Source organism: Budorcas taxicolor, chromosome 10 (assembly GCF_023091745.1).
Source record: "Budorcas taxicolor isolate Tak-1 chromosome 10, Takin1.1, whole genome shotgun sequence".
Classification (NCBI taxonomy): domain Eukaryota; kingdom Metazoa; phylum Chordata; class Mammalia; order Artiodactyla; family Bovidae; genus Budorcas; species Budorcas taxicolor.
Genome location: NC_068919.1, coordinates 3,579,582 through 3,601,111, shown reverse-complemented (window position 1 = coordinate 3,601,111; position 21,530 = coordinate 3,579,582). Strand labels below are relative to the sequence as shown.

The 21,530-nt window shown below is 38.9% G+C and overlaps 1 protein-coding gene across 1 annotated transcript in view; it reads right to left on the bottom strand.

Annotated features, from left to right (window-relative positions):
* The window catches only part of KCNN2 (potassium calcium-activated channel subfamily N member 2), a 167,775-nt gene that overhangs the window by 27,493 nt on the left and 118,752 nt on the right, over nt 1–21,530 (bottom strand). The window contains exon 5 of the mRNA XM_052646854.1: nt 12,606–12,747. Coding sequence (XP_052502814.1) covers nt 12,606–12,747 — 142 coding nt within the window. The remainder of the gene's footprint in view (nt 1–12,605; nt 12,748–21,530) is intronic.

The following is a 21,530-nucleotide window of genomic DNA, read 5'->3' as shown; positions in this document are numbered from 1 at the left end:
GATTTTCTTTTTCCTCATTCACACATGCAACACCAAGGAATGGCTTTAGTCTAGTTTTTCAAGACTCCTACTTCTACTGGCAGGGGAAAAGGAATGCTTAAACGCAGACAGGAAGTAGCAGGAACAGAATTATACTTTAGGTTTAGCTTTCTTTAATATCAGTCATTCTCTTCATATAAGCTCTGGCTAAGTTATGGTCCTTTTTCAAATATCTTCTACCGAATTAACAGCGTAGTGTTCCTACCCTTCAGGATGAAAACTATTGAACTCTGACAACTAAGATGCTATGTGACCTTGTTAAGAGTTTTTGATATCTGGTAAATTTGATGACAGAATTATGAAGTGTTCTTAACCTAATGTGGTGTAAAAAATGATTAAATATTTTGCTCCCTGAATAAAATTTTAAAAATTAACTAGTGTGATTTTTAAATGATTATGAACTATAAAACTTTTATGCATTGCTTTTTTAAAATACAGAATTACCAATAGGATGGAAGAAGCTTAAATCACTCAAATCTGAAGTGACCTCACTTTTGTTGAGGAATCTATAGTGGACTCTGTTGAAATCTAATGTTCACTATCAATAGAGGACCTATTATTAGATAATAACCACTACCTGAAGGAATGTGAAGATACTGCTCCATATTTTAAAATAATTTATGCCAAAAAGCAGTCATCCACTCTAAATAGTTAAAGGGCCAACAAAGTTGTCATAATTTTATGGAATTAGAGAAGCAAAAATTAAAAATGAATGACTTTCATTTTAATATAAGACAAGAGATACTCTTACCAATGAGGCTGTATTCTACTCTTAAAACAATCATATATACTCACAGGTAAGGAAAAATGACAGCTTTCAGCTTGTGTTGCATCTTATTTACAGATATAAAATGGTAGACAGGGTAACTTTTTAAATGCTAAGCAAATCAACTGCTTTATAATAAAGTTGGAGAGACTGAGAAACTAGTTGGTATTAACAAAAAGAGAAATTCTATGATCTAATAATGTTATTTGCCTACCTCTAGTCAAAAGAATAAAGCCATTTAAACTTCATCCACAACAATAAATCCTCAAGTCTTCAGTGCCTCCTCAAAAAGGGGAAGGTTAGGGGATTGGAATCAAGACGGGAAGTAGTAGGATATGCAACACGTATTTTACCACAGATACATCAAGAATATATGTACAAATAGAACAGTTTTCACAGAACACCTACTGAATACTAGCATACCTCAAACATCTGAAAGGACAAGAAAGACCTCTACAATAATCAAATAGAAAAAAGAAAAAGGAAGTGGAACAGGTTCTGTGCCTCTGGAAGGCAGTTTTGATGGCAAGTAGAAGTTCCCACATCCTGGGAAGTCCCCTCACTTCACTGCTGCTGCTGTTGCTAAGTTGCTTCAGTCATGTCTGACTCTGTGCAACCCCACGGACAGCAGCCCACCAGGCTCCCCCGTCCCTGGGATTCTCCAGGCAAGAATACTGGAGTGGGTTGCCATTTCCTTCTCCAATGCATGCATGCATGCTAAGTCATTTCAGTCATGTCTGACTCTGTGCAACCCCACGGACAGCAGCCCACCAGGCTCCTCTGTCATGGGATTCTCCAGGTGAGAATACTGGAGTGGGTTGCCATTTCCTTCTCCATCACTTCACTGGCAGGGAGATTAGCTGGGACAAAAAAGAAACTTCAGTGGTTCCGAGGAGAGCACAACAACTGGTTAGTGGCAGGACATAGGGAGACCTATACACATAATCTGTGTGACTGCCCTGTGCACCCCAACTTGAGACACACATATGCTGGTACAGCTAGGGTCTGGGTGCTGGAACACGCAGTTTAGAAGACAGATCTATGGAGAGGGCTGCTGTTGGTGGCATGGAGACAGCCTGAGTGGGCTGGACTCTGGAAAGCAGCAATTAGGAGTGTTCAGGGAAGAACCCTGGGCTGCCATAAAAATGCAGTGCTGCTGTCAAATGGCACACAGAGGCAGGAGTGGGGCTTCCACTGTGGCCTCTTCCCCCACCTCTGGCTTTGCCTCCATGGACTCTGTGACAGGCTCCCACACAGGCAGGCCTGCACAGCCTGGCCCTTGCCCCAGTCCCCTCCCATTCGGGCAGGCTCTGGTACTCCAGCCACCACCTCGGTGGTTCTGGGAGCAGATGTCAGTGGTTGTACCTGCACAGAAGTGAGACTGAAATCACAGCTGAGATCCAGGGGCTGTGCAACTTAGGAAGCAGAGCTGAAATCTTTCCTTGTGGCTGCACAAAGTGCAGATTTACAACTTCACTGCCAGCTTTGTAAATTCAGCATCTGTGGAACATTTTAATGAACAACTTGTGCTCCCGTGGCTGGGTTGCATCTGCACACAGCAGTTGTATGTTTTGTGGGTGTGTACAACAGGGGCTGGGTCAGGCCAGGGTGTACGCTGCCTCAGTAGCACCCACACCGGGTACAGGGGCTTGACTACTACAGTCCTGGGATCTTACTCCAGTGGATCTGTGCTGGTGGCCTTGTGAAAAACGAAGTGTGAAAGGCACCGGGGCTGATTGCCAGCATCCCATGGTTATGTTGGGGCCGAAAGCAGCGCCAACTACAATGTACTTTGTGAGCCCACAATGGGTAAAAAGTGACACAGCAGAGTATACTCATAGGTGAACAGGCCCAGCAGAAGAATACTCAGTGGCTTCTCTCCCAGTGGGAGCATGCCAATCCCACCAACTTCACAGTGCATAACAGAAACAGCTCAGAAATGGAGCTGGGGGCTTCCACTCCAATAATTAAGGAGCAGACCCTGCCCTGGATAGAGCAGTGATAACCAAAGAGCAAAGAGGAGGCCCCAGTCAATACCCAGCACTGGATCCAATCACCACAGCATCAGTCACACCTCCTATCAAGGGGATGATGGCCAGCATACACTGAAGAAAAAGATGACAGGTATCCTTACTACAAATGGCCCTCACACCAAAAATATTAAACTCATGCAAGCTACACAGGAGCATTCCCACATAAAAATAGCCCTCAAGGATCACAATAGATAATTGTTTCTCCTAAACTCACGTGCCTGCATGCTCAGTTGTATCCAACTCTTTGTGACCGACCCCATGGACTACAGCCCACCAGGCTCCTCTGTCCATACCATTTTCCAGGCAAGAATACTGGAGTGGGTTGCCAGAAAAGAAATATAAGTAAAATGAAGAAACTGAAAAACCACTTCCAAAAACTGAGAGAATTCTCCTGAAAGAACAAACAATGAAAGAGATCTATTAGGTCTAATAGTCATTGAATTCAATAAGGAGACAATGAGAATATTGAAGGAATTAAGAAAAGCTATCAACAGAAAATTTAGATTACTATAAAAAGGAAATAGAAATTATAAGGAAGAGCCAAGAGAAATTAGAGAATTCATGTGAAGAAATAAGAGCTGAACTAAAGACTATGAAAAGCAGAATTAATAATGCAGAAGAATGAATACGTGATATAGATGATAGAATAATTGAAATCACCCAATCAAGAGAGCAGACAGAAACACAAATTTAAAAAAATATGAAAGAAACATAAGCAACCTGTGGGATAATATAAAGAATGACAACCTATGCCTAGTAGGGATCTCAGAAAGAAAAGAAAGAAGAAAGTATTGCAAATGTATTTAAAGAAATTATGATATCCAGATATCCAGATATAGGAAGCACAGACAGACCTACACCAAGACATATTATAATAAAAATGGCAAGATCTGAGGATAAATAGGACACACATCAATGAGCAGATACTTGTGAAAAAATCAATAAGGCAACAGAGACCCTAAATGATACAGCAGAGCACCTAGGCTTGTTAAGGGCACTGTAGCTAAAAGAAGGAGAATATGCATTCTTTTCAAGTGCACTTGGGACATGCTCTAGGACTGACCACATTCTTGGGCACAAAACAAGCCTAAACAGAAATTATTTCAATCATCTTTTCTGACTGCAATGGCATGAAACTAGATATCAGCACAGAAAAAGAAATGAGAAAAAAAACAGAAACAATTACTTAGTGACTAAACAACATGCTAGAAAAACAAAAACAAACAAAAAAATGGATCAATGATGAAATCAAAGAAGAAATTAAAAAATATCTTGAGGCAAATAACAACAAAAATACAGCCATTCAAATCCTATGGCATGCAGCAAAAGCTATTCTTGGAGGAAAATTCACATAGGCCTTCTTTAAGAAACAAGAAAAATATCAAAAAACAACCTAATCCACCACCTAAAAGAATTAGAAAAAGAACAAACAAAACCTACATTCAGCAGAAGGAAGGAGATAACAAAGATCAGAGAGGAGATAAATAAAATAGAGATTAAAAAAAATACACAAAAAAATCAATAAAACCAAGAATTCATTCTTTGAAAGGGTAAATAGAATTTCCAAACCTCTGGCCAGGCTTATAGGGAAGACAGATGACCCAAATGAAATAAACAATGAAAGAGGAGAAATAATAAGATACTGCAGAGAGAACCAAAAAAAGAGAATATTATGAAAAATTATAAATTGACAATCTTAAAGATTTGACAATCTCAAAGAAATGAACAACCTTTGAGAAACATATAGCCCACTGAAACTGAATCAAGAAGAAATAGATAACTTGAATGGACCAGTCACTAGAAATGAAATCAAATCAATAATAATAATTTAAAAGTGCAAAAACCCATGATCAGAAGACTTCAATGGAGAATTCTACCAAACATATAAAGAACTTATGCCAATACTTCTCAAACTCTTCGAAAAGACTGAAGTGGAAGAAACACTCCTGAAGACACTCTATGACACCACTGTCACCAAAGACAATACTACAAAAGAAAATTACAAGCTAATATCTTTGGTGAATATATACAGAAACATTCTCAACAAAATATTAGCAAACTGAATCTGAAAGCACATAAAAAAGGCCATAAACCATGACCAAGTTTGAGTCACCCCAGGTTCACAAGGATGGTTCAACACATGCAAATTAATCAATGTGATACTCCACACCAACAAAAGGACAAAACCCATATGATCATCTCAACAGATGCAGGAAAAGCATCTGATAAAATTCAACATTCACTTATGATAAAAAAAAAATCCTGATGAAAATGTGTATAGAGTGAACATATCTCATCATAGTAAAAGCTGTTTATGACAAACCCATAGCCAATATAATACTCAAAGCTGAACACCTTCTTACTAAAATCTAGAACAAGACAAGGACGCCCACTCTCACCACTTCTCTTTAAAAAATATTGGCAGTCTTTAAGCACAGCAATCAGACAAAAAAAAAAAGAAAAGAAATAAAATGTGTTTAAATTCATAGAGAAGAGGTAAAATAGTCATTATATGCAGATGACATGGTAAAATATATATAAAGAAAACCCTGAAGACTCCACTCAAAAACTACTAGAACTGATATACTAATTCAGCAACATAGCAGGATAAAAGATTGACATAGGGAAAATGGTTGCATTTCGTTACACTAACAATGGAATACCAAAAAGGGAATGTAAGCAATCTCTTTTAAAATCACACCAAAAAAACCCCACAAAAACTTAGGAATAAATCTCACCAAAGAGGTGAAAGACTTACATGCTGAAAATTCAAAACATTAATACAGAAAATGAAATATGATCCAAAGAAATGGAAAGATATCCCATGCTCTTGGATGGGAAGAATTAATATTTTTTAAATGGTCATACTACTGATTCAATGTGATCCCTATTAAATTACCCATGGTATTTTTCCACAGAAATAGAACAAATAATACTAAAATTTATATGGAACCACAAACTGTCAAAGCAATCCTTAGGAAAAAGAACAAAGCTGGAGGCGTAACCTTCCCAGACTCCAGACAATACTACAAGGCTGCAGTAGTCAAAATAGCATCTTATTGGCACAGAAACAGACATACAGATAATGGAACAGAATATAGAGCCCAGAAATAAACCCACACACCTACGGACAATTAATCTTCAACAAGGAGGCACGAACATACAACGAGGAAAAGACATTCTCTTTAGCAAGTGGTGCTGGCAAAGTTAGACAGTCTCATGTAAATCAGTGAAGTTAGAACACACTCTCACACTCTACACAAAAATCAACTCAAAATGGCTTAAAAACCTAAATATAAGACAAGACACCATAAAATTCCTAGAAGAGAATATAGGCAAAACATTTTCTGACATAAATTGTACCAATGTTTTCTTAAGCCAGTGCTCCAAGGCAATGGAAATAAAAGCAAAAACAAACCAAAGGGAGCTAATCAAACTTACAAGCTTTTGAACAGCAAAGGAAATGAAGTGAAGTGAAAGTCACTCAGTTGTGTCTGACTCTTGGTGACTCCATGGACTAGTCCATGGAATTCTGCAGGCCAGAATACTGGAGTGGGTAGCCTTTTCCTTCTCCAGGGAATCTTCCCAAACCAGGGATTGAACCCAGGTCTTCCACATTGCAGGCGGATTCTTTACCGGCTGAGCCACAAGGGAACACTATAGCAAAGGAAACTATAAACAAAACAGCCTACAGAGTCAGAGAAAATATTTGCAAATGACACAACTGACAAGGTCTTCATCTCCAAAACATACAAACAGCTAATAAAACTTAATGAAAAAAAAAAAACCCAATCCAAAAATGGACACAAGAGCTAAACAGACATTTCTCCACAGAAGACATACAGATGGCCATTAGGCACATGAAAAGATGCTCAACATTGCTAATTATTAGAGAAATGCAAACTAAAACTACAGTGAGGTACCACTTCACACCAGTCAGAATGGCCACCATTAAGAAGTCTACAAATAGCAAATGCTGGAGAGGGTGTAAGGAAAAGGAACTCTCATACACTATTGCTGGGAGTGTAAGTTGGTTCAGCCACTATGGAGTAGAATTGCCATATGATCTAGCAGTCCCACTCCTGGGCATATATATTTTCAAAACTATACTTTGAAAAGATACATGTATCCTTATGTATATAACAACATTATCTACAATAGCTAAGACATGGCAACAACCTAAATGTCCATCAACAGATGAAAGGATAAAGAAGATGTGGCATATATAGACAATGGAGGACTACTCAGCCAGAAAAAGAATGAAACAATGCCATTTGCAGCAACAAGGACGGGCCTAGAGATTACCATACTAAGTGAAGTAAGTCAGACAAAGACAAGTCCCATATAATATCACTTATATGTGAAATCTGAAATACTACCCAAATCTACATATCTACAAAACAAAAACAGACTCACAGACATACAGAATACACTTGTGGTTGCCAAAGAGGCTGGGATAGGGGAGGAAGGATTAGGAGTTTGGGATTAGCAGAGGCAAACTATTATACATTGGATGGATAAGCAATAAGGTCCTACTGTATAGCACAGGGAACGATACGATATTCAACATTCTGTGACAAATTATAACAAGACAATATAATATATGTGCATGTATAACTGAGTCACTTTCTTGTACGGAAGAAATTAACACAACATTGTAAAACAACTACACTTCAGTAGAATTCTTTTAAAAAGAGGAAGGATAGAATAATAAGGGAAAAGATAAATAATGACAACCTCAGTGGTTTTCCCTTGAAGGGTAATGAGGACTTTGTCTATTAGGCAGCTGTATAATCTTGTGTTTTTAAAATAAGACCCACGGAAAGGGAAGAGATCTTTGTTTCGTCAGCTCTAATATTAGTTAGGTCTTGACTCATTTGATCTATCACAGCGGAATTCTTGTTCAGGCATTTTAACATATAAAACCCCTTGTTTTAGTATTTTGATAATCATCTTTACATAGCATTGTAAACACAACCTAAAATTTATTTTAAAACCTTTCCATGATTGTCTTGGATTTACAACTTACATTTCAGCCAAGGAGAAGTTATTTTTTGATAAGACCATTTGTTTCTTTCTTAGAAATATTATGGAAACTCTCTTCCCTCATGGTTTAACAATACATTTCTGCCAAGAACCATGGCAGAAATGAGCTTTCTCTTAATGTCCTTGGCTCTCCAAAGTAATTCGTGATATAAATTGTTATTTTAAATTTTTAAATTACAGTTTCATTTAGAGTTTTTAACCAATGAAATGTGAATATCTAAGATGATTCTATGAAATAATTCATTACTTTCATTAGCTTTATGAAGAAAACATGCACTGCTAATTTCTTTATGTCTACATTTTTGAAATGGGAAAGCTTTGCAGGCGTTAGCATTCAGATCAACTGTATATTACGTGCTTCAAAGTGAAACAATCACATAAGGGTATAAATTCTATCAAAATTTCATAAACGCAAGAACAAGGAAATTGAAATAGAAAAGAATACAAGGAATCACAGTGCTTCAGAGATGATGTACAAGACGGTTCAGGGCTGACCCTGCGCTCTCCCAGAGCTGCTGGGACTTGTGCTTCTTTTTCACAGTTTATTAAAGGCCAGAGAAACACCGAGCAGTGACTCATGAGAAACGTGACAATGTACATTTTATCTAAACATGCACTGCAAAAGTGCAGGGGTAAACTGGCTGGAAGAAGAAAGAAAGAAAAATATATCAATAAAAGAGCCTGAAGTTAAAAGCAAGTCATATCTGACTTAGGCAACCCCAATGCAACAAACTGGTATTTAAATTTCATGTGATCAAAGGCAAAAAGAAAAGATGTCTGACAAAACTAAAACACAGTTCATCTAAAGGAAACTAACCTTTTATACAAACTCTGAGAAAACCGCTTTTAGGAAACTAAATTTGTCAGCCACTCTCTGTACAGTTTCTAGGTAACCTCAATACTTAGGCTCCTGATCCTCAGGAAATTTACATGAGCTATAACCAACTTCCCAGAAGCACCCCCAGACCACTGCTTTGTGGCCTGAGTCTGTGTGAATTTGCTTGGCCAGTGGATAAAGACTATGCAACTGTATACAGTTTTGCAAATAGACTAGTCAAAGAGCACTCAATTTTTCTATATGAAGTAAACAACTTCTCATCAAGTTAATTAAGAAATGTCTGTTCTTAAGAGGGAAATGGAATGGAGCTCCTCAGATTAAGGTCAGAGGACAGCAGGGAAGACAGTGTGCACTTCCCTGCACGCGGTACCTTTGTGTCCGTATTGATCAAGCGGCTTAGAACATATTCCCTAAAAACAAGGTAAGATTACAAGTGAAACTTAAGCAAGGAAGTAGTTTGAGGCATGAAATAAAACATTTGTGCTGTCAGATGAGACTTTGCAGGAGCTGTTCTTGAGATCTTAGAGTCAGAGAAAAAAATCAAGGAACCATAAAAGTATTACAAGAGCCAGGCAAGGTTAACCTCAAACTTGGCTCTGATCCATGGTAAATGAAGCGGTTTGTACAAACCCTGAGTCATACCTGATTCAAGAATAAAAGAGTGGATGTGTTGCCAAAAACCAATGCCAAAGAAGTTGTTTCTAAGAAGCATAAGGGGAAAAACTCTGCAATCACCAGTTCTGTGTGTATAAATAGCATCATTCATGTCCCTTGTGGGCTTGTTATGGGCCCTCCAAAAATACACCCATGCAAATTTTATTTCCCAAAGCAATATACTATATAATAAAATGCCATCTTTTGAGGAAAAAGAAAGGGATCCAAGAGTAATCATAAAGGACCATATAAATTGTAATAAAAACTACTAATATTCATAAAACTGTATTTTCTTTTATAAGCAAAGAATGCTAAATTATATTTTCCACAAATGGTCATCTTGTTACAACTGATAACCTTAAAATGAGCCCCCAGATTTTATTTTCGCAGCTAGTTATTCAGTACTACCAAGTGGGAGAAGAGTGTTCCTACTCGGTATATGTCATGGACACTCAGTCCTTTGAACAATCTTCCTAAGCAGCTGCTACAAGGGTACATACTGCCCTGGCCATGCTTCAAAGGTCCTCACTTTGAGAGCCTGCTTCTCTCATGCCAACCTGAGGGTGGACACAGTGGATGCCTTGGGCAGAGATGCCTGGCTTGAGGCATTCTGGGAATTTCCTGTCTACGGGGCTCCCAGTGCTAGCTCATATTCTTCCATAGGCAGAAACCAAACCAGCACCAGGATGATGCTCTTTGCTGCAACCCAGCTGGAAAAGCAGATGAGGAATGAGGAGAACCCAAGTCACTAAAACTGGAGCCTCTGGGGCAGACATTTCACAGTTCACACCACATGGCAGTAAATTTTAGACAACTTGATACCTTTCCATTTTCTTACATCTAAAGTAAATGGTACACACCGGTCCTGGCCACATCATGGTGAGTAAGGGACAAGGAACATGTCTGAGCCTGCTCAGTGTCCCAGCAGAGCGGCATGCCATGACAGGCAGCAAACCTCACTCAAGAGCTCCACAAGATCCGGCCTCCCACTCCCAGCCCTGTGTCTCTTCCCCAATTCACTCTGGACACCCCTGACCCATTGGACTTGTGCCCACATACCAAGTCCCTCCCTGGCCTCACTTTTTTCATACAAAGCTTTTCCTCTCTCTGGAATGCCCTTCCTCCCCCACACTTGGCCTGGCTATAACCCTTTCCCATCTCAGTTTCAAAGTCAACTTTCCAGGGATTTCTTTCTCTGAATAGATTCCATTCCTCTCCCTTAGTGCCCAAATCTGATCAGAAGTCTTAGTCCCTCACATACTTGTCACAAATGTAATTAACAATCATTTGTCAATTATTTTTTAAAAAAGGTGGTCACCGATAAGCCCCATGAATAGAGACAGTTTGTCCTTTTTTTTGCTCTATTTCTAGTTACTAGGTGAGCACTGTAATTGAGATAATAAAAAAGAAATATTCATTAAAATGATAAACACTAGTTATTTAATTGAAAATGTGTTATTCTTCAATTGTTTGATACATTTCAAGATCGTTTTCATGGCCCACATTTTATAGATGAGGAAAGTACATTTCAGAGAAGAGGATTTCATTTAAGTTCACCTGGAAAGTTGGAAATGGCAGAATACAGACTTAAAGAAATTCTTGACCTTGAAGCTGAAGCTCTAAGATCAAATTTGCTCATCACAAAGAGCAAAGCCAGCAGCACTCTCTCCTCAATGGAGCTTCATGATGCAAATTAAGATGGAAACTGTTAATCCACGTACTTACTGTCAATTAACCTTTGACAAAGGAGGTAAGAATATGCACTGGGAAAAAGTGTCTTCAGCAAGTGGTGTTGGGAAAGATGGACAGCCCCATGTAAATAAATTAAATTAGAACATATCCTTATACCATGCACAAAAATCAACACAGAATCATTTAAAGACCTAAATAGGAGACACGACACCATAAAACTCCTAGAAGAGAACATAGGCAAAATCTTCTCTGACATAAATCATACCAGTTTTCTTAGGGCAGTCTCTCAAGGCAGTAGAAATAAAAACAAAAACAAATGGGACCTAACCAAACTTAAAAGTTTTTGCAGAACAAGGAAAACCATAAGCAGAATGAAAAGATAACCTATAGCAGGGAAGAAAATATTTGCAAACAATGCCACCAACAAGGGATTAATTTCCCAAAGTATACAAACAGCTTGTACAACTCAACAACAACAAAAAAACAACCCAATTCAAAAATGGGCACAAGAGCTACATAGACATTTCTCCAAAGACATACAGATGGCCACTGGCTACATGAAAAGATGCTCAATATCACTAATTGTTAGAGAGATGCAAATCAAAATCACAGTGAGGTATTTCCCTCACACCATTCAGAACGGCCATCATTAAAAAGTCTACAAATAACAAGTGCTGCAGAGTGTGTGAAGAAAAGGGAGCCCTCCTACACTATTGGTAGGAGCGTAAATTGGTGCAGCCACTGTGGAAAACAATAGAGAGATTCCTCAAAAAACTAAAACTAAAATTACCATATGATCCAGCAATCCCACTCTTGGGCATATATCCAGATGAAACTATAATTCGGAAAGAAACATGCATCCCTTTGTTCATATGAGCACTATTCACAATAGCTAAGACATGAACACAACCTAAATGTCCACTGACAGATGAATGGATCAGAAGATGCGGTATATATACCTGATGAAATACTACTCAGCCATAAAAAGGAGTGAAATAATGCCATTTGCAGCAACATGGATGAAACTAGAGATTATCATACTCAGTAAGTCAGAAAGAGAAAGACAAATACCGTAGCGTATCACCTATATGCGGAATCTAAAATAAGACACAAATGAACCTATCGAAACAGAACCACGGACGTAGAGAACAGGCTTGTGGTGGCCAAGGGGGAAGGGTTTGGGAGAGGGGTGGAGAGGGAGGCTGGGGTTAGAAGACGTGAGCTCATATAGAGAGTGGATAAACAACAAGGTCCTACCGTGCAGCACAGGGAACTATATTCAATATCCTATGATAAACCACTGAATTACTTTGCTGTACAGCAGTAATTAACAACACTGTAAAACAACTATATTTCATTTAAATTAAAAAAGGATGAAAACTGTTGATGTTCTCTTTCAACAGAAAATTTACTTATGTATGCTGCCTTTCTGCTGTTGGGAAATCAAATATTTTACCATGACTTTACACATAGATGGAATGGATTAAGTGCCTTCCTGAGTATTCATAAAAGAGATGGACAGTGAAAAGACACTTACCATAATCCCAGTGAGCAAACAGACTCCTTTCCCACAGTATGTGTTAGGCACCATGTCACCATAACCGATGGAGAGAAAAGTTATTGATATCAACCACATTGCTCCAAGGAAGTTGCTAGTAACATCCTGTTGATCATGGTACCTGAAAAATAGCAAACAAAGCCAGTCTTTTATAATTAATCTAGAGGAGGGCCGCCAAGGGCAGTTTGACTCAATCCAGTGAATTTACTAAGTGGCTTCTACAAAATGCTCTATTTAGAGGTTTTCACAGCTCACTATTATAAGTAAAATTGGGGTTCTACCTAAGCAATGTGAAAGACATCAGGATTTCTTCAACTTTAAAAATAATTTGAAAGGGAAGCTGCAAAATATGAAAATAGCTTTTGTTACTGGTGTTAGTTGACTAATGCACATTTATCTCTGAGTCCTGTTGTTGCTTTGCTCACAAAAGTGTCCTCCTTCCTTGATGATCACTAATGTGCCCAATATGTAGGATGATACGTGATCACCAAATCTCCTTCCTCGCCTCTGTATCAGGAGGAGCCGTGGTGTCCCCTTTGCTATCTGCTTCCCTAGTGGGCCAATTTTGACCCTTCAAAATCAATTCAGTCGGGAGCTTCTTCTGTCTGTTTTTCTCCCAGTCCCTCCCAGGGGCTCCCTCCCACAGGACTAGACTGTAATTGTCCTGTACTAGTTGTCCTCCTTGAAGATGGGAAAAATATCTTTGATTGCACAGTCCACACCCAGAACTAGAGCTTAATGTAAGTCATTGCCTCACGAGTTACACACACAGAGTTTGTATTCAAAAGGAGAGGTATGTAGTTTATCCTGGTTATCCTAGAAGGTGTCAAGTTTTTCTAGTGAGGAGGAAGGTTTTTATATCAGAAAGAGATATCCTATAATGTTTTGCTTGAATTACTGGTATTAAACAGTAACCTGGGCCTCTCGTGGGGCACTACTATCCTTCACGCATACAAGCGTGAGGCTATGCCAGTTGTCACCTGGGAGGAACTTGCCCTGGATGTTTTCTCTGCACAGTCGTGGGCAGGGTGGCAGCCATGGGCATTCTGTACTCTTCACTCTACTTGTGTTAAGGACCACCTTTTCTTCCCAGCTCCCACAACCCACTGGGAACAGCTTCCCCTCACTTGTTTCTTGGTCTCCAAAGCATGCTGATAACCCCTGAGCTGGCATTCACTCAGTTCTGCCTTTCAGCTCAACCATCTGTCTGTGTAGTCAGAGTTGTGGAGACAAGCAGCCTCTCCATGACCTGAGCCCCAGGATTGATCCCATATACAACCTACATCGCGCCATTACATTCTCTGAGATTTCTTTTTTCTGTTCTTTATCTCATGCCAAGACTTCTGCCATAAACCAAAGTGCAGAAAGGTTAGAAAGTATAAGCTTTCCCCTGTAGTCCTGACCCTTTGACAGTGGAGACAGTGGGTCTTATCTCTGTTTGCTTCCAAACAAGAGAGAAGCTAAGAAATGGTATTTCCTATTACATTGGCTAGGAAAGAGAAAGCCCTGGCTGGAGTGAGTAGAAGCCCAGAGCAAGAGGTGTGATGGCATCGCCGTATCTCCTGAAAGAAAAGGGAAGGGCAGGTATGCAGCAGCCAGCCCTGCTGAGCAGCATGCTGCGAGTCTCTTGTGGCAGGAGGGCAGCAGCCTCACCACTCTGCTCCAGGAAGCAGCCATCGTGACTCAGAGGCAGAGTCCCCTCTTCCTAGGATGGCTGAGTGGAGAGGCTGCCTCTGCCAGAAGGGAGGCCAAGATGTAGTCCTCATATTAGATAGACAGATAGATAGACAGGCAGACAGATACCCGTGCTCAGTCATGCCTGACACTTTGCGACCTTATGGACTGTAGTCCACCAGACTCCTCTGTCCATGGGATTTCTCAGGCAAGAATACTGGAGTGGGTTGCCATTTCCTTTTCTAGCGGATCTTCCCCAACCAGGGATCGGACCCATGTCTCCTGCATCTCCTGCACCGAAGGCAGATTCTTTACCTTTGCACCACCAGGAAGACTTACTCCTCATATTACTCAATCACTAAAAAACAAATGAAATAATGCCATTTGCAGTGACATGGGTGGGCCTAGAGATTGTCACACTAAGTAAAGTAAGTCTGACAGAGAAAGACAAATATCATATGATATTGCTTATACATGGAATCTAAAAAAAAAAAGAAAGAAACAAATGCACAAATTCACAGTTATGAAAGAGGCGGGTAGGAGAGGGGTAATTTAGGAGTTTGGGATTAACAGATACATACTATCATAAATAAAATAGACAAATAATAAGGCTTACCATAAATAGCATTAATAAAGAACATACATAGTAGGGAACTATAATAATCTATAACAGGAAAGAATCTGAAAAAAAAAAAAACATAGGTATGTATAACTGAATCACTTTTGTATACACTTGAAACTAATAAAACACTGTAAGTCAACTAAACTTCAATTTTTTTATTTTAAAGATGTATTCCTAACTTTCAAGGAAGATAGATGAGTGCACTTCCTGTGAGAAACTCTGATAAATAACATGCACATAAAAGCAGAGTGATGTGATACGTGTGAGAGTTCAGCTACGCGTGGGCTACCAGGCTCTGTGGGCTACTCGGGGAGGCTGCGATGCCTGTGTGATGCGGGTGCCATGGGAGAATGTGGTTTCTATTTCAAAAAGGACCCTCAGAAGTACACTTTGGATTATAACCCACTCACAATATTGAGGCTTTCTATGAACAGTCCTCATCAAGCAATTTCCTGAAACAGAGAATACATTACCTCGGCATGAGTGTAGGCTACACAAGAGAGGGGAGGCAAAAGCTTCACGTCCTATTCAATCTTCAACTGTGACACAAAGTTTCTTCCTAACAAAGCATGATTTACATAAAGATCTGATACGTTTAAGAGCTGATGGCCCTGATTCCTTGATGCAGATGAAATATTTGTTGAGCCCTCTTTATGTGTTCAGCACTTAACTTGCATTTTCTTGTTTTACAATCTTTGGCTGAAACAGCTATGGTCTTTACCCATTATCAACAAAGTGTTCTCAGTTGCTGCTGCTGCTGCTAAGTCACTTCAGTAGTGTCTGACCACGTCTAAGTGATATCCTCAAGTTATTGCTACATCATGAGTGATTAGCACTCACCTGCCTACTTGCCAGGCACATGCTGTTCCTCTGGCAGAGCAACCACAAAGAGGAAGTTTGAGATTTTATACTATAAACAAAGGTCTTTAAGGGGCCTTCACTGCTGGGGCACACAGGTCAGTCTCCTCAGCTTGGGCAAAGGTGTGACAGTCTTTGTCATCTGTTCTTCCTGAAGCACTTTGATTTGGTTTTGAAAGTTTAGAGCACTTAATGACTTTGAAAATTACAATGAAAGTTAGTTGCCTACATTTAATAAATACACAAGTTTAAAATATGCAAATTTCTCCCATCCTTATTCAATTCTTCACCATCCTCAAGTATTATGCCATTATATCATTTAGTCAGTATTAGTTATATGCTATGCAATTCTATTGGGTCAGACACTGTACTGCTATACTGAAGGATCTAATTAGAAACAGACAACTTTCTAGGAGCTGGCATTTAAAGGGCTTGGGGTTCAATGGTAAATTACCTTTTTTTTCTTATTAACTAATTAACATGCCTGAAAGATAACTTAGAATGGAAAAATAATATTTCATACTAATCTTTATGTTACATTTCAGACATGCTTAGTTATGACTAGTCAACAAGAGGAAGATAATTAGGGACCACATTAGCTACTATTAGAACAATCAAGGTTTCTTTCTTGGAAACTCAGAAACAAATATTAAGACTTATCAACAGGATGACATTGCTTAGAACACTTCCAGGTTTTGAATAAATGAAGAGTGACACCATTGTGAATGATTAATTAACACAATTTAAATAGTTAAACATTTTCAAAATATTTCCTACAGTTTTTCACTTCAAAAACTTACTTAGATAATTCCAACCTTCTCCACAAGGAGAACTCTTCTGGGAAAGACCTGAAAAAGTAACTCATGGGTCAAATTTCAAATTCTAATCAATATGAATGCTTATTTAATTAAGACATATTAAAGAAGATTAAAGTTAGTGTAAGGAATTTCTGATGATCTCAAACTTTTAAAATAAGGGCTCTAGGGTTTAGGGAAAGGACTTCGTGAACTGTTTTACAGAACTGCATGCTGCAAAGACTTAAAGCTTGTGAGATAAGCTTTAAGGTTTTAAAAGAAAAAAATGTTTATTTTCTTAGTTTCCATTCATTTCTTCATTCACTCTTGGCTGTGGATCTATCACTATTTTTGAAATCACAAATATGACAGCTTTCCATTATATTTGCTTAAATTCACAAGGGTGATCTTTCCAAGGGCATTACTGAATTTTTCCCTCTAAATGAGAAGGTCTCTTCCCAGAACTCCTGCCTCCCACACAGCACCTTTCCATAAGCAACAGGAGCTCTGGCTATAGTAAGGGCGGGCGGTTATGCCATCCTCTTTCCCAGCTCTTTCTCTACAGGTACATTTCATTCTGCCTAACAAAACCCTCCCCCACCTTCCTAGCCCTGATTTGTACTTTGAGAATCTGGTCATAATTCCTCTTTACCAGGTTTCACATAGTAATTTTAGCACGGTACTCTGGGTTGGACCACAGAGTGCCGTGTCTGTTCTCTGTGGGCCAGAAGGCATATAACATATGCTCAGCTTAATAAACAGGCCCCAAGAATCTAAATTATAAAGAATTTGAGGACAAAGATTATGCTTTATTCATTGTTTTATCTTCACTTAAAAAAATGTAGCAGGAAATTGGTATTTACTGAATTAACAAATATGACAATATGAAACATTTTTCTCAAACTGACTTGTCCTTAGCCACATGTTAGGCCTTCGGGATCACATAATATAGAGACACAAAAAGGGGATAGAAATGAGTCTTTCCCTTCAATCAGTATGAATTGGATTTATCAGTTATGTTCCAAGATCTGTATGCAACTTATAAGTTACTTTTACACAAGTAAAAAATAATTCAACAATGGAGATTTACAGCTTATAAACTATGTTCATTAACCCTTTTCTATTAAACATACTATTAATACTATGGAATGCAAAAATACCTTAATTGTCAGCTCTGACCTCAAATGTCAGCCTCACTTAAATGGTGAAAAGTATTATGGAGATTTACATTCATGTGATCAACCTGCCATCGATTCTCTCTCCTGAATCCACCATTCTCTCCTGAAATAACACTAAAATGACAGTAGGGCAATTGAAAAAGGTATAAACCCATAAGAACAAAAGGAAGAGAGAAATCAGAGGATAAAAAAATATCATATTTTTACGCAAACAAAAGTACATGGGGAATTCTGCTTCCAGCTAGGATGGAACAACACAGGACTGAATTTACATTGCTTCCTGAAACAACTACAAAACCAGAAAAAAGTATCTGAAACAATATTTACCACGACACAGATAATCTAGTAACAAAGAACAGTGACCCCTGTGAGGTGGTAAACAACTGAAGTGAGTCGTAAAAGTGCCCCAGCTTCATGCCTCAGGAAAGGCTTCAGAATGTCACTCAGGGATGGAGATCAGCAGAGCCCAGAGGGCTTCCCAAATTGAGGACAGAACTGGGAATACACGGAGACCATGAGCTTACAGGGCCAAGAACCAGAGACGAAGCATTGGCACAGAGACAGATCCAGAGAACTGCAGAGAGGTCTCCTTGATTATTCAGCCAAATACTTACTGATCTGTATGTGCAGATAAAACTGTAAGGTTCGAGAAGTAAAAATACTGTATGTAAGGCAGTACAGTATCACTTGAAGGTAGACTGTAGTAAGTGACAGAATATCAGGTGAAGATAAGACCGTGGTAATTTAGTTATAATATACCGAAGTGTATAGGTATGCTACAAATCCTAAAAGAGTAATTAAAAATAATACATCAAAGAGTAATGAGTTATAACCTAGTAAAAGATATGAGATAGAATGAAAAAAAGATAAGCCATCCAAAATGAGGCAGAAATGGAAAAAAGGGGCAAAGAACAGATGGGACAAATAGAAAACAAGTAGCCAGAGGACATATTTACCCAAGCATATCTGTAACCACATTAAATATAAATGGCCTAAATACTTGCAATTTAAAGGCATAGATTATTATACAATACATGGAAGGTTTACAGCTTGGAGAAACCATGCAATGAGTGGGTAAGGTCCAAAGCTGAAGACAGGAGAAATTGTGATGTCTGAGTATTTGGAATAATAGATGCCCAGCTGCTTGCCCCTGCATAGTACTGCCAGACAGCTAACAGGAGCCAGGGTTTTGTTCTCTGAGGAAAGGCTGGAGATTCTGAGCCAGGGCCCAGCTAAAGTCAGGATGTTTGGATTTGAAAACATGGTAATTAAATTCAAGTTTCGAAGCTGAACAACATTCCTAATTTCCTTTCTTCACTCCCCGCTTTTGACCCTATATTAGAACTCACTAACAGAGAGAAAGGATGTTTCTCTCTGGAGAAACAGAACTGTTTCAGTGAAAAGACTTTCATAACAGGAAGAGTTTTCTAATGAAAAATGCAACTTTCCACTTATATACCCCACAGAGAACTTCACCAGCTCCCTCCTCATGCAAAGCTTCCAATTTCCAGTCTGGAACATGAAAGAATCACAGATCATCAGTACACATTTGAAGTATACTTTCTATAAAAATATACAGACAAAAAAATGGGAGGGGAACAGGAAGGAAATAAGGGGAAAGGAAGAAATGAGAAGAATCTGGAGACAATGTAGAGTGACGGGGTGTGGGATCTTACACCTCCTATGCTACGTCATGAAAGAGCTAAAGGAAAATATGCAATCTATAAACAGGAACAGGATGCTACAAAGGAGGGCAGCTGAAGAATAAAGAAAGAGGAACTTTTTAAAAACCTTAAAATCATAATAAAAAATAATCATAATACAATTAGAATATAAACTGGTAGAAATCTTCCAGACAGTAGGACAAAAAGAGAAGGGAAGGGAAAAAAGAGAACGAAAAAGATGCATTTTCAGAGAACACAGAGGGTCTAATAACTTTCCAAAAGGAGAACAGAGAAGTGGAAGGAAAGATAAGGGAATTAAAAAAAATTTGCTTGATTTTCCAGGAAAACTGGAAGGCAGGCATCTCTAAAGAAAAGGTCTACTTAGTCTGAGCCACCAGGGAAGCCTAGTATTTGCATAGAGAATAACAAAAGACTATGCAGACAGGGATCATCCTAGATTTTTAATACTAGGAACAGAGAGAACTTTGAAAGTTACAGAGGGGAAAAACAGATCACAGCTAAACATTAAAAATGGTTGTCTCACAAACACCAACATATGGATCAATGGGACAGCACAGAGAGCCCAAAAATAAACCCACATGCCTATGGACAATTAACCTTTAATAGAGGAGGCAAGAATACACAATGGAGAAAAAATAGTCTCTTCAAATCTCTAGAAAAGTTGGACAGCCACATGTAAATCACTGAAGTTAGGACACACCCTCACCCTAGACACAAACACAAACTCAAAATGACTTGAAGACATGACACCATTCAACTCCGAGGAGAGAATAGAGGCAAAACATTCTCTGACATATATCATACCCATGTTTTCGTAGGTCAGTCTCCCAAGGCACTAGAAATTAAACAAATAAATAAATAAACGGGACCTAATCAAACTTACAAGCTTCTGTACAACATGGGAAACCATAAACAACAAAAAAAAGACAACTTACAGACTAGGAGAAAGTATATACAAATGACATGACCAATATGGGCTTAATTTCCAAAATATACAAACAACTTGTATGACTCAATAGCCCAAAAAAACACAACAAAAAAAATCAAACAACCTAATCCAAAAATGGGCAAAAGACCTAAATAGACATTTCTCCAAAGAAGATATACAGATGGCCAGTAGGCACATGAAAAGATGCTCACCATCACTAACTATTAGAGAAATGCAAATCAAAACTAAAATGATATACTACCTCACGCTGGTTAGAATGGCCATCATTAAAGTCTACAAATCATAAATGCTGGACAGGCTGTGCAGAAATGGGAGCCCTCCTATCGTACTGGTGGGAATGTAAATTGGTACAGGCATTATGGAAAACAGTATGGAGGTTAAAAATATAGTTGCCAAATAAGCCAGCAATCCAACTCCTGGACATATACCCACACAAAGCTATAGTTTAAAAAGGTACATGTACCCTTACAGTCATAGCAGCTTTATTTACAATAGCTAAGACATGGAAACAACCTAAATGTCTTTTGACAGATGAATGGATAAACAAGATGTGGTGTATGTATAGTACAGGGAACGATATTCAACATCCTGTAATAAACCAAAATGGAAAAGAGTGTGAAAAAAGGATATGGCAGGGATTCCCTGGTGGCTCAGGTGGTAAAGAGCTCACCTGCAATGTGGGAGACCCAGGTTCAATCCCTGGGTTGGGAAGATCCCCTGGAGAAGGGAATGGCAACCACTCCAGTATTCTTGCCTGGAGAATCCCATGGACAGAGGAGCCTCCAAAGTGGAAAATAGGAAGTATATAAATATGCATAACTGAGTCACTCTGCTGTACAGCAGAAACACAACATTGCAAATAAACTGTATTTCAATAAAATTTAAAAATATATAAATGGGTACCTCTAACATTATTTAATTGTGGTAGGGGGTGTTGGGGGGAGGGAGGCAGTCTATCTTCCTAGAGGGGAAGGATGGAGAATCTGGGAGAAGGAGCTAAACAGGAGTGTTTGAGGCCCTGTCTCTGCTCTGCCTGCCCACGGAGGAGGCATATTTAATTATCTATGCGATTAGCTTCCCGGGCCAGGGGTGATCCCCTTTAGTATAGATGTGCACCTGTGACTCCATCTAACTCAGCGCTGAG